This window comes from Chelonia mydas, chromosome 10 (assembly GCF_015237465.2).
Source record: "Chelonia mydas isolate rCheMyd1 chromosome 10, rCheMyd1.pri.v2, whole genome shotgun sequence".
NCBI classification, from domain to species: Eukaryota; Metazoa; Chordata; order Testudines; family Cheloniidae; genus Chelonia; species Chelonia mydas.
In genome coordinates, this window is record NC_051250.2 from 9,834,382 (window position 1) to 9,846,483 (window position 12,102).

Consider the following 12,102-nt stretch of genomic DNA (forward strand, 5'->3'; position numbering starts at 1 on the left):
TGTTGGAACTGTTTGGTGAATACTTACAAATAGATTCACAGAAATCAGCACCAGGGCCCAATTGGATTGCTAACCGAACCCGGGGCTGGCTTCTTATTGAATATTATTCCCCAAAAACTTTAGACAACAGCTGAGCAACTTGAGGGCAACTTGGGTGACAATTGCTCAGGACCCGATGTGTCACTGGGGGCTTCCGTAAACAGATCACACCGTACTGAATACTTTCAGGACCTTACGGAATCCATGGGTCCCAGGAAGAGCTATCCCTTGTGTCTCCATACCCCTCTCCGCAGTCACCCCCACCTCCCGGCAAGTGATCAGAAATATTCATAACGTGGACTGGCTATGTTTGTCCGTGCTCCTTATTTTCTGGTTTGAAATCCCTAGCACCTTGGCTTTCAATTTAAATTGCCTGAAACAGATCAGCACCAAGGTTTTCTTCTGCATAGCCCATGTTATTTTTCATGTCAGATTTGAAAATCTTATTATGGCCGTGTTTTTAAATGATTACATTGGCTTTTCACTTCAGAAACTTGGGTTCGCATCAACCTCAGGTCAAAAGTGAAATGAGTTAGAGTGGTCTCAGCCTGCTCTGGAGTGGGTATTTGCCAGCCTTTATAGAGTTCAGTGTGAGTAGCGGTCTCCGTTCCAAATAGATCAGGATTAGAATATCAGACTGGGACTAAGGTTTCTTGGCACAGCAGTGAGGGGTCCTGCTATTGGAATAGCGAGTGGGGCTGTAGACCAGGATTCAGATGCATTAAGCAGTGCTGTATGTGGAAGTTTACAATGCTCCTGCCTTCATTACACATGGGTTGATTCAGTCCTATTAGCCCTGCACTTTCCTGAGCCTTAAAAATTCACCAACTTACCTCCCTGAACTGCCCCAAAAGTGTGTGTGGCTGAAAAGTCCTTCATTAACCATCTGCAAATGGGACTTGGGGAATGGTCAGGTGGATGATGTCATGGAATTTCCCTCTTTCTGATTCCACATCAGAGGAACGGGGTGGGGCTAGTTTGGCAAAGCTATCGAGACCTTCTCTTCTGTTCCAAAGGCAAAGTTTTCTGACAAGCTGCTTTTGGAAAGCGCTTCATCCAGCTGCACAAATATTCAGCATATGGGGCTGGCGGGGCTGCAAATCTGGACTGAAATTGAAGCATTGCTAGACGAAAAATGTTAGTCTGTAGGGGAAATATTAACCCCGCCCCCCCAACCGCTCAGCGCCCCGAAATACAACATATATGTGTTTAACAGCCACTGCTGTGGCAACCTCATGTTTATTAGAGCTGGATTTCTGTACACACTCCCTGCTCACAAGGCACCGAGGAAAGTGAGGTGCAGTTTCAAGTCTTTAAGAGAGAGCCAGGAAAAGGCACCAGCAGAAGGCAGGGTTGGAGTTTTTGACTCCTGACGTGGCATCCTGTAATGGCTTCCCAGCCACTGTGGAAAGGGAAGGCACCAGTATTGAATTTGTATTGTCTCCAGTGCCGTATCCTTTGGAGATTGACTAAGGGGCAGGCGGATCCTGGCAAAGATGATACAATGAGAGAAGAAAAGGGAGAACCAGCTAAGTTCTCCTGTATTGGAGTGAATTCAGGGGGTTGCAGTCACGGCCCTGGAGACTGCTGACATACATTCATCCTCTGGATAAATAGGAGGGGTTCAGCTGGGCAATGGCAGTGCAAGCTTCCCCTCTCAGTGTGTCTGCTCTGCACTCTGCTCTAGAGTGACCATCTCTGCTAGGGAACAGGAGCTCTGTCTTGTGCATTCATCCTCAGGCCTTTTGGTGTGACTGCCAGCACTGGTGACAATGTCAGTGTGCTTTTTGTGACGTGGGTATCTGTCCACTAAAATGAGAGCGCCATATTCACCAATGGCCTCAGATGGGAATGGCTTCTCTTTCTGAACCTCTGTCTTAAAGGAGCCGTCTTGAGCTGTCCAGCTTCTTAAAGTCAAGCCAGATAAATGCGCCTTCAGCTTTAATTTCACGAGTGCAATGGGGACATCAAGTGGCCAGGTAAAGTAGTGCAAGTTGTGCATACTTGTGAATGTCCCAAGGATGCACCTGCTCCCTGATTTCTTTCCATTGTAGAGTGACTGTAAGAAATAATTTAAGCATCAGTTCTCCTCCATGCCAGCTCCTCTCCTGCTCTTTGAAATAGTCCTCACTGTTGGGAGCCTTTGCAAGACAGCAGCGTAAATTATGCCTCCCAGTAGGGAGCTATAGCTGCTACAACATTGTTAATCAAGAGTTCTGTATCTTTTATAGTGCTTTCCACCCAGGATCCTAATGCATTTTACCAATATTGCTAAAGTAGGGGTCATGTCCTTCCTGTGAGATCAGAGAGGATAACTGTCCCCCTTTTATAGACCAAGGGGCTGAGGCACAAAGAAGCTGTGATTTGCTCAAGGGCACATGGGTCAGTGGAAGAGCTAGAAATCAAATCCAAAACTTCTGGCTCCCAGTCCCACGCTGTAATCACTAGCCATGCTTTCTTTGCAGTAACAAACCCATGACAGTTCGGGGTGTGTCAGTAGACTTTGCATAACGAAATACAGCATCACAAGTTGACCCTCAGAGAGACCATTCTTCTACTAAACTAACAGACCCGGTAGCCCGGTTTGGAGCCCTTTGCTCTGACGCATTCCATTGCTGTCTTTGTCCTTTAGGTTCTAAGGAGTCTCTGTTCTCTTCAACCATCACAGCCAGTGAGGAAGCCATGACAGTCCTAGAGGAAGTGATCATGTATACTTTTCAGCAGTGCGTCTACTATATCTCCAAGGTATGTGCACCCCCAACGCCTCCCCCTCTCTCCTGCAAATGCACAGCCTAATCCAGAGAGCTGCCAAGGGAGAAGAGGAGCCTTGTGCTGATAGCGTCTCACTGGAAATCAAAGGGGGATGACGGGGGAGGGAGGGGAGAAGTCTCCCAACTGAGCACCCGTGCCTGAAATCACCCCCCCCCCCCCATCCTGTCCTGGGACAGCAGGTTCTTCTTTGTGATGAGTTCTAACAGATATACTGGTTCCTGCAAACTGGTTCCTGGTTAAAAAACGCTGGTCTTTAGGATGCAGTACAAGGCACCCGGGGAGTTGACTTTCCCTAACTTTCCTTAGTCACTGAAGAGTGAAACTTAAGGTCAGAAACGATTTTTTGAGGGGTCAGAAATGATCAAACAGGTTGATTTTTTTTAAACGACATAGATATTTTTGGATGGCCCTTCATTTGCACAAGTTATTTAGCTGTTGTTATTTCTACTACAGCAGCGCCTACAGTGCTCAGCCAGGATCAAGGGCCCATTGGGCAAGGCATAGGACAAACATGTAGTAAGAGAGAGATCTTGCCCCAAAGAACTTGCAGTCTAAATAGGTAAGATAGACAGAGAGCAGTAGACTGGGATTCAGGGGCTGGGGTGAAATTCCCAGTTCAGCCATAGGCTTGTGTTAGACGAGTCATTTGATGTACCCTGTAAAAAGAGGAGGATATGTTCCTAGCTCTCAGGTGGGGTGTGAGGATAAAATCCATTAAGGATTACGAGCTGCTCGGATGCTGTTTACTAATATGAGCCCCCCATTACCCTACATAGTATGTGAGCGCCTCATGATCTCTGAAAGATGCTACGCTGTATCAGAATCTCGATAGCAAACAGGGTGAGTTTTAGTATAATCACCCTGGCAGGTGATTGGCAGTGGGGGAGAGCTGCATGTCGGGTACCTTGAACTGATCACAGTGAATTTCTGGCAGGTGTCAGCCTGAGAGGTCCCTGAAGAATTAACAGTAACACTGTGTCCTAGGGAGGCATTTGCTCATTACAGTGTCCCCATTAGTGAATGGCTTAACTAAGTCACTTTCACTTTCTCCCTCACTCCTCCTTGTAACTTTTGGATTCATTTTCCTTTGGGCTCAAGTGTCCCAATGAAGGTCACAGCCCGAGGAGAGTGTGAAATTACGATGGAACATTTCTCTGCATGGCTAGCAACTTGGAAACAGGGGACCAGGACACAGGAAGCCAGGAGGAAACGGGTGGCCCACAGATCAGTAGAAAGAGTTGTTGGGATAGCGGGTCCAGCCCTCCTCAGGTCGTTTGTGATTTACGGTACAGTAATAGCCCTGGGTATAATGAATTGATTCATGTACATGATGGAAATATTCCTTCTGGACTCTCTCCGTTAGGCCCCTGGAGTGAAACATTATTGCAAGTGCTCATTACGGAGCGCTGAACAGTGTGTGCAGTGTGGGCTCAGAGAAAGGCTGCTTGTGTCTGCAGGGTGGGGACTTGTTTCCATTGAAAGAGAAGTTAAACTTGACCGATGATGCTGCCTTTCCACCAGCTCCCCCTGCCAGGTCTTGTGATTACAGACTTGGCCTCTCACTGGGAAATGGACTATTTTTCTTCTTGATTCTATTTGTAGCTCTTTTTTCCCCTCTGTGGAAAGATTGTTCCACTAATCCAGCAGCCTCTCCCTCTCTCTGATTGGTTGATGCTTATCCTGTCTCATTTGCGTACCTAACAAAAGCTCTGATTGGACCCTGCTTTTCAACCTTCCTCATTTGCACAAAGGAAAAAGTCTCTAACTGGAGACCGCTTTTGTCGTCTGCCTTTTTTCCATAGCATGTGTATTAGATCTTCAGGTACCATGTGGGTGCATAGTACTGGCGCATTCCTATCACTTAAGATCTACAGTAGTTTGTTTCTCACATTCCGTTTGTTCCCCAAAACAGACTGAGACCAACTGACCACCATGTATGGTGTTAAGTTATTGCTTAGGGACAGGGCTGAGCAAGCTTGCAGGTCACAAGGGGTTAGTCCGTGAGGGGGCAAGAAATATGCCCTTCCTTGTTTGAGAACAGCAGGGCTTGAGCTGGTTATGGGATCATGGAAACAAGAGATTCGGAAGACCTGTTTAGGTCACCATCTGGCCAATGCAGAATTGCTTCCCACAGTAAACCTTCAGCGCTTTGAATCCTGGACTTGTGTATTTCTTGTCTCCTTCCTGTCCAGTCTCTGTATGTATCTCTACCTGCCCTCCTGGAGTGTAACCCCTTCCAGAGTGAGGGCCAGGAAGGTTGGCGGGCATCATCCCAGTTGCCTGAAGAAATACGTAGAGTTGTGTTGATCTACCAGGCTACGCTGGACCTGCTCCACCAGTATGAAGTGCACCCTGAAATAGCCTCCCAGATGTTTGCCTACCTCTTCTTCTTCTCCAACACTCTGCTCTTCAACCAGCTCATGGACAAAGGTGAGTGACCTCGGGACCAGGGAGTGAGACATTTGTGGGAGGGGCAGGCATTCCCAAAGACTGGCCTTGTCTGCTTTGAAGCCCTTTTTCTGTTTATTCATTAATTAAAGGAACAGACTTAAAATGTCCCAGTATTGCAGCCAGCCAGACTATGAGATGAGGATCAGCCAAATGTGGGGAGGGATTTTACAGCATCTGTTGGGTTGTTGTAGGATGTGAGGGGCTTGGACACACCTGGAATTCTGCATTCAGCAAAGGAGCCTTGCTGCCCTGTTACCTAAACTTGTGTTAGGCTATTGAGCCTGTGCATAAATCATCAGTATGGCCCCACGGCCAGGGAGAGACCCCCAGACTGGGACTGACAGCAAAGCGGGCAACATGTTTCCTACAGGGGATAAGGATGCTTTAGAACTTGACTTAAGCTACTGAGTCCTTTGTTTAACTGGTGTCACCAGAGAAGTGGTTAAGAATAAGGTTCACTTTCAATCATTCAGAGCCCTGCTTTAGCGCTAAGACTGGGGTAGGAGTGTGAGAGAGAGTCGGGGGGGGGCCTCAGGACTCTGCCAGGCGTGTAGCAATGAAACCTGGGGGTGGGGGTGGGGCTCAGCTGCACCCACAAATGAGGATAAACCAAACTAGAGTCCAGCCACTGAGGTCTTCGAGACTTCACGTCCTTGACTCTGATGAACTCCCTAGATCGCAGCCTGTGCGCGCTGCTCTCTAGGTGTATAGTTGGCTCAGATAACAGCTTAACTCGGGTTTTGGCTTCTGCTCCCTTGGCTTGACTCAGCCTTTACGTTTGCTGTCTTGCCCAAGTCTGCTGCCTTTATCGATAACGCTCCATTAACCCCTTATTAATGCCTTGGATGTTCACTGTGATAACATTGTTCATGGGGATGTGTTCAGCCTTCGTTAGCTCTCCCCCCAAATTAACATACCCCCCCCCCCATCCCTTGCACTGGGGTTGCAATAAGGTCTGCCATTTTGATGCCGAGCAGAGGAGTTAGTGGAGTTTGTTCCCCGGCACTGCCTGATTGCTGTGTGTAATAAAACATTGCATCCTGCTTCTTAACTGAGGCGAAAATCTGCTCATTAATTAATCCTAATTACTGCAGGATTCCAGTTGAACTTCAGAGCATGTGATACCTATATACACTCCAGCAGCACCTCCTTACTGCCAGGTGTATTACAGCTAATACCATATGAGTTAATAGGAGTTGGATTTTTAAAGAATTAACCTAATTTTGCCACTCAGCCCTGTCAGACCTCTGTCCCTCTTCCTGGCCAGCTCCGCCTCACTTACAAACCGAGTCTCTGCTGCGAGCAGCAGGCTCTGCCAGGGCTGCTCCCTCCGCCATGTCTGATGGTCCACTAAGCAAGAACAAAAAGGGGAAGGGAAACTGTGCTCCAGTATGGGCTTTCCTGTTAGCTGTCCGTCCCTTTGCGGGTACGTTGCTGAGCCACAGCCACGTCGGCCTCTGGATTTAGAGCTTTGTCGTTGTTGTTTCAGATATAGAATAACTTTAGAAGGTGCCAGGCTGTCAGTTCGGGAGATTGGACTCCTCCACTTGGCCCTGATTCACCAAAGCACTTAAGCACGTGCTTAACTTTAAGCATGCCAGTGTTCCTATACCTGGTCTGCGAAACGCGTAGCTAAGTCCCATTGAAATCCATGCAATCAACTCATCTTGCAAGGTTTAACCCACCTTCTAAGACTTTTTTGCCAATTTGAATGGTGGGGATTTCCCGAGAGCTGCTGCTCTCATAGACTCTTGGATGCATCAGCACTGCAGACAGAAAACCGTCCCCCATCCAGTATTGGACTGGACCTGCAACCAAACCCACGCTGACTGCAAGCTGCTTGGGGCAGTGCCTAGGATGGCAAGTAACGCCTGGTCTAAGATTGCGGCTCCAGGTGCCACCACAACACAGATAATAGTGTCAAGCCTCTCTGAGCTGGGCCAAGGCAAGGGAGCTCCATAGCGACCCAAAAATAACAATATAAAATTACCATGGCACACATCAAATGGATTAAAAACTGGCTAACTGATAGGTCTCAAAACATAATGGTAAACAGGGAATCATCATCAAGTGAGTGTGTTTCCAGCAGGGTACTGCAGGAATCAGTTCTTGGCCCTGCGCTATTTAAAATTTTTATCAATTGCCTGGAAGAAATCATAAATCACTGATGAGATTTATAGATGACACAAAAATTGAGGGAGTGGTCACCGATACAGAGTGATCTGGATTGCTTGGTAAAGTGGGCATAAATGTAAATGTCTACATCTAGGAACAAAGAATGTTGGTCATACTTACAGGAAGCAGTGACTGAAACAGATTAGGGGGTTCTAGGGGATAATCAGCTGAACAGGAGCTCCCACTCTGACACTGTGGCCAAAAGGCTAATGTTGACCCTGGGATGCATAAACAGGGAAATCCTGAGTAGAAGTAGAGAAGTTATTTTATGTCTGTATTTAGCAGACATAAGGAATGTGACTGCTACTAGAATACTGTGTCCAGTTCTGGTGCCCACAATTCAAGAAGGATGTTGATAAATTGAAGAGGGGTCAGAGAAAAGCCTCTAGAATGATTAATGGATTAGAAAACCTGCCTTATAGCGATAGATTCAAAGCGCTCAATCTGTTTATCTTAGCAAAGAGAAGGTTAAGAGGGGACTTGATCACAAATCTGCCCGGGGAACAAATATTTAAGAACAGGCTCTTCAGTCTAGCAGAGAAAGGTCTAACATGATCCAGTGGCTGGAAGGTGAAGCTAGACAAATTCTGACTAGAAATAATGTGCAAATTTTTGAGAGTGAGGGTAACTAACCACTGGAACAATTTACTAAGGCTCGATTTTAAAATCAAGATTGGATGTTTTTCTAACAGATCTGCTCTAGGAATTATTTTAGGGACGTTCCCTGCCCTGTGTCATGCAGGAGGTCAGGCTAGAGGAGCACAGTGGTCCCTTCTGGCCTTGAAATTTCTGAATCTCACCCGTTAGTGAGGCCGGCCTGGCACAGCATATGGGTCCTGCGCGAGGCGGTTTGCTGCAGGAAGGACACAGAACCTCGATAGAGATAGAACTTCGAATGGTGAGCCCCAAGCCTGAGGTTTGTCCGCCAGAGTTATGTTTTCCATGCATCCTTCGGCATCGCTGGAAGAGCAGTTAGTTTTGTGTCCATGCAGCGGGGTTGCAGTATAGGGCACACAGTCCAGTGGGGTGATGGAATTAGGACCTTGATGAGGCTAAATTAGCCGTCGGTCCAACAAACTAGAGCCTTCTGCTATAGCATGGCTTCCCTCTGGTTTAATCAGCATGGGCCCCATCCTGCTCCCAGTGAAGTCCATGGCAAAGTACCTATGGACCTTCTGGTACAGGATCAGGCCCAACACCTACAGCAGAGATGGGCTCTACACCCAGATCAAACTTCCTGCCAGCCTGCAGGGCTCAAATCTGGTGTCGAGGCGGAGGTGTGAGGTGAGGGTCAGGTTCTGGATCACAGTTCGGGGTGTGGGGGAGGGGGCTCAGTAGCTCCTAGTGTGGAAGGCGGTGGGCGCTGGAGCAGCCCAGCCCTGTTGGATTACAGCCTCCTGCCGCTGTAGTTCCTTCCTTTTAACCGGAGCACCAGCTCCCCTCCCCCCCGCCTCCCCATTTCCATGGGCCCACAGGCTGAGGCTTGGCTCGCTGCCTATCAAGGACAGCATAAGCTTTCAAATGTTTTGTCTCTGGAGTTGATTTCCTGCACGTGGGAGCTGATTAGAGCAGATTAGAGTGTGAAATCCTGCCGTCCCCTGGGACAGCCGGCTCCTCGCCTGGGCCACGCGCTGCCTCTTGTGTTCTCGGAGCTGGGCTTGGCCTTAGGGCCCCACATCATCCCAGGGGGAAGGGAAGTGCTGGGTCACCCCCATGCAGGATCATGGGGGGAAGGCGGAAGAACCCGGCCTTCCTCAGAAACTGGATCTGAGCACTGAAGTGCATCTCTCTCAATAAAACCCCAGGATCAGCAACTGCCATTTCTGCTGCCCCAGTTCTATGGCCTGGCTTTACCTGGGTGCAGCTAAGGAGAGTCTGGGGAGATTAGGTATCTGGCGGACAGCAAGCTCAGGTCAGTCAGTATCTGATGGATGACGCAGAGACTTCCCCTGTGCCCGCACTGCATGGGGAGAAGAGGACAAGGGCGGTGTGGAGAGCTGCCTGCCTTACACAGTCCAAGCGGGTGAATCGGTTTCTGGATGCGGGTGGAGGTGGAGTCCTCGTGGACAATACAGGAGCTCTGCGATAGCCTCCTGGGGGAGGCAGGGGCTGCAGATTAGGAGAAGTTAGTTTACATGATAGCTTGAAAAAAATGTTTCTTCCCTTCCCCACAGCACCAGGTTTTGCTCGTAGGAGACTCCTGCAACTGGACATTTATCTGTATCCATCTGAAATGTGCTTCACGCAGCTAGCACGTGTCCTGCGGCAGGATGCCCAGCTGCTTCAGAAACGTTACACACAGCGCAGCTGAAATGCAGCTGTCTCTGGGGCTGGCCGCTAACCTCCAAACAGCACCCTGTGCAACGCTCTGGGGGCACCAGGGCATTCTGGCTAAGGCACTCACGAAGGATGCCCTGGGGTCTCTCGTGTCCACACAGAGCAGACGAATCTCACTGCTCTTGGCCACCATTCTGCTGTGTCCAAGTCAGAGCAGGGCGAGTATGTGCAGCCAGGCGAAGCACCCAATATGCAGGCTCTGGCTGGAGGGGGCTGCTTTCTGCCAGCCAAGTGACTGGGTTGTCTGACTTCTCCTTGGCTGAGCCTGTTGGTGGGCTGGACAGAGCAATCTTTGACCCTGACAGCCGATTGCCTTCAGGCTGTATCTGCGCCAGGGAGTAGGGCCGGCATGTGTCTTCTGAACCTGTAGCTGTCTGGATTGCGGCAGGCCCGGGCTCCTACTGCAAGTCAGGTTAAAGCGGCGCCACGTGTGGCTGTTCATTCTCTCTTCCCCGCCCTGTCCACAGGCTGCTTCCACTGGTCGAAAGGAGTGAAGATCCGCGCCGGCCTGCGGCTCCTCCTGGAGTGGATGCGGGGCATGGGCTTCGGGCACCTGGCCGAGCAGTTCTTCAGCAAGCTTTCCAGCGTGGCTCACCTGCTGGCCATGCCGAGCACCCAGCTGGCGCAGGTGAGACCTGCGTGGGCTTCTTGGCCCAGGGTATCGATGGCCTTTGGGACCCAGATCCTCAAAGGTCTGTAGACACCTAGCTCCCATTGAATCCAATCAGATCCCTGGGAGAGTCTGGGCCTGCGAGTGGCAGGAGAGCTCCTGTGAGCATCATGGGGATTGTTTGGGAGGGCCAGTTATTAGATGGGGCTCCCCGAGCCTGCGCTCCCCACGCTAACTGGGGGGTCATCTCCCCAAGGCAGGGAGCCACAAGCACCACAGTCTCTTTCATATGCAGCTTCCCTCTCTTTTCCCGTTAGAAGCATCATGGGACATCAAAGCAGAGGGGGTAGGGGAGTCAATGCCCTTTCCCCGACGCTGGGCCCACATGGGAGCTCCCTGAGATAGGAGTGGAAGGCAGGGTTCCCTCCAGAAATCGCACTGGATCCGACGTGCCAGCGTCAAGACATGCGAAATCTCAGAGACTCGGGTGCGTTTTGTGTGCTGGGTGAATTTGATCCTTCCCGCGGAATGTGATGTCACTCTCGCGCTAGGCCAGGCTTTCAAACGCTGCCTCCCGAACCGTGCCTCTGGGCGGCACCTTTGCAAGCGCCAAGCAGGGCATGGCTCAGTTGCCCCAGAGCATGCCCATGCAGGACTGGGACAGCCGGCTTGGAATATGGCGACCAAGGGGCCGATTTGCGGGAATGTATTTGCCCAAAAATTGCAGGGGTAGTTTCCCAGGAAATGGGACGCCTTGTTTCAAAGCCAAACCTTGGGAGCCACATCCTCTCAACCAACATCTGCACCCATTTTGGTAGGAAGCAGCAGCATGAGGCATTGGTAGCATGAGGTAGGATTTCAGGCTTTCTGTGTCTTACATCCCGTCCTTGGCTTCAGTAGACAGCTCCTGTATTGGAAGTAGCCGTGAAGCAAATACACAGCTGAGCATCAGTGGTGCCCTGCCACTCCTGGGCTCTCTAGACCCCTTAGCGTGCTGCTCACTTGCTGACGAGCCGTGCTAAGCTCATTCCCCACTGATAAGCCTGCTTCGCTCCCTGCTGTCTGCCCTGTGCACCGTCCTGAGGCTGTCGCCTCAGCTCTCTCTGTCTTTGCTCAGATGACCTGGCCATTGCTGAGAGCCGAGTTCCCCGCCCTGAGCCCTGCTCAGCTCCATCACATCCTGACTCAGTCCCAGGCAGCGTCCGAGGTGGGGTGTGTCGCGGCCTGGCAGGAGGACAGCCCTGCAGCCTTCAAGACAGGTGAGCGCACAGCACTGGTGCGCCTGCGTTGCACTGGGGGCGGTGTGATCTGTGCCCTCGGTAGCGCTTCTGTTGTGGTCGTCCTGTATCCCCCGCACTGCTGCAGGGCAGTGAAACCTGCACTAGGCTGCGTCCCAAGAGGTGCTTTCCTCAGACCTGCCAGTACAGGTTGGTTATCCCAAGTTTTGCTGGTCCTTCGAGTGTTTTATGGGGCTTGTAACCTCCTGTGCTTTGCAGGGGTTCCTGCATGACCCTGGACAGCCACAAAGAGCTACAGTCCTGTAGCCTGAGGGTCTCCTTGAACTGCCCTGAGGCAAAGGGAGCTCGGGCTGAAGGCTGAGCCTGGTCTGCTAGGGACTAGAGCACATGGCCTCCACGTGCTGCTCTACCTAGACACGCAGCATGAGCTGGGGCTGCACTGTCAGCCTGAACGTGGAGTGTCCTGACTCTGGTTTGAGC

General features: G+C 50.5%; 1 protein-coding gene across 5 annotated transcripts in view; it reads left to right on the forward strand.

Moving 5' to 3' along the window:
• The window catches only part of RADIL (Rap associating with DIL domain), a 73,039-nt gene that overhangs the window by 45,142 nt on the left and 15,795 nt on the right, over positions 1–12,102 (forward strand). For all 5 annotated transcript variants that reach the window (XM_037910687.2, XM_043524546.1, XM_043524547.1 and 2 more), the window contains 4 exons: positions 2,672–2,784; positions 5,004–5,241; positions 10,242–10,402; positions 11,502–11,643. In XM_037910687.2, the coding sequence (XP_037766615.1) occupies positions 2,672–2,784; positions 5,004–5,241; positions 10,242–10,402; positions 11,502–11,643 (654 nt within the window). The remainder of the gene's footprint in view (positions 1–2,671; positions 2,785–5,003; positions 5,242–10,241; positions 10,403–11,501; positions 11,644–12,102) is intronic.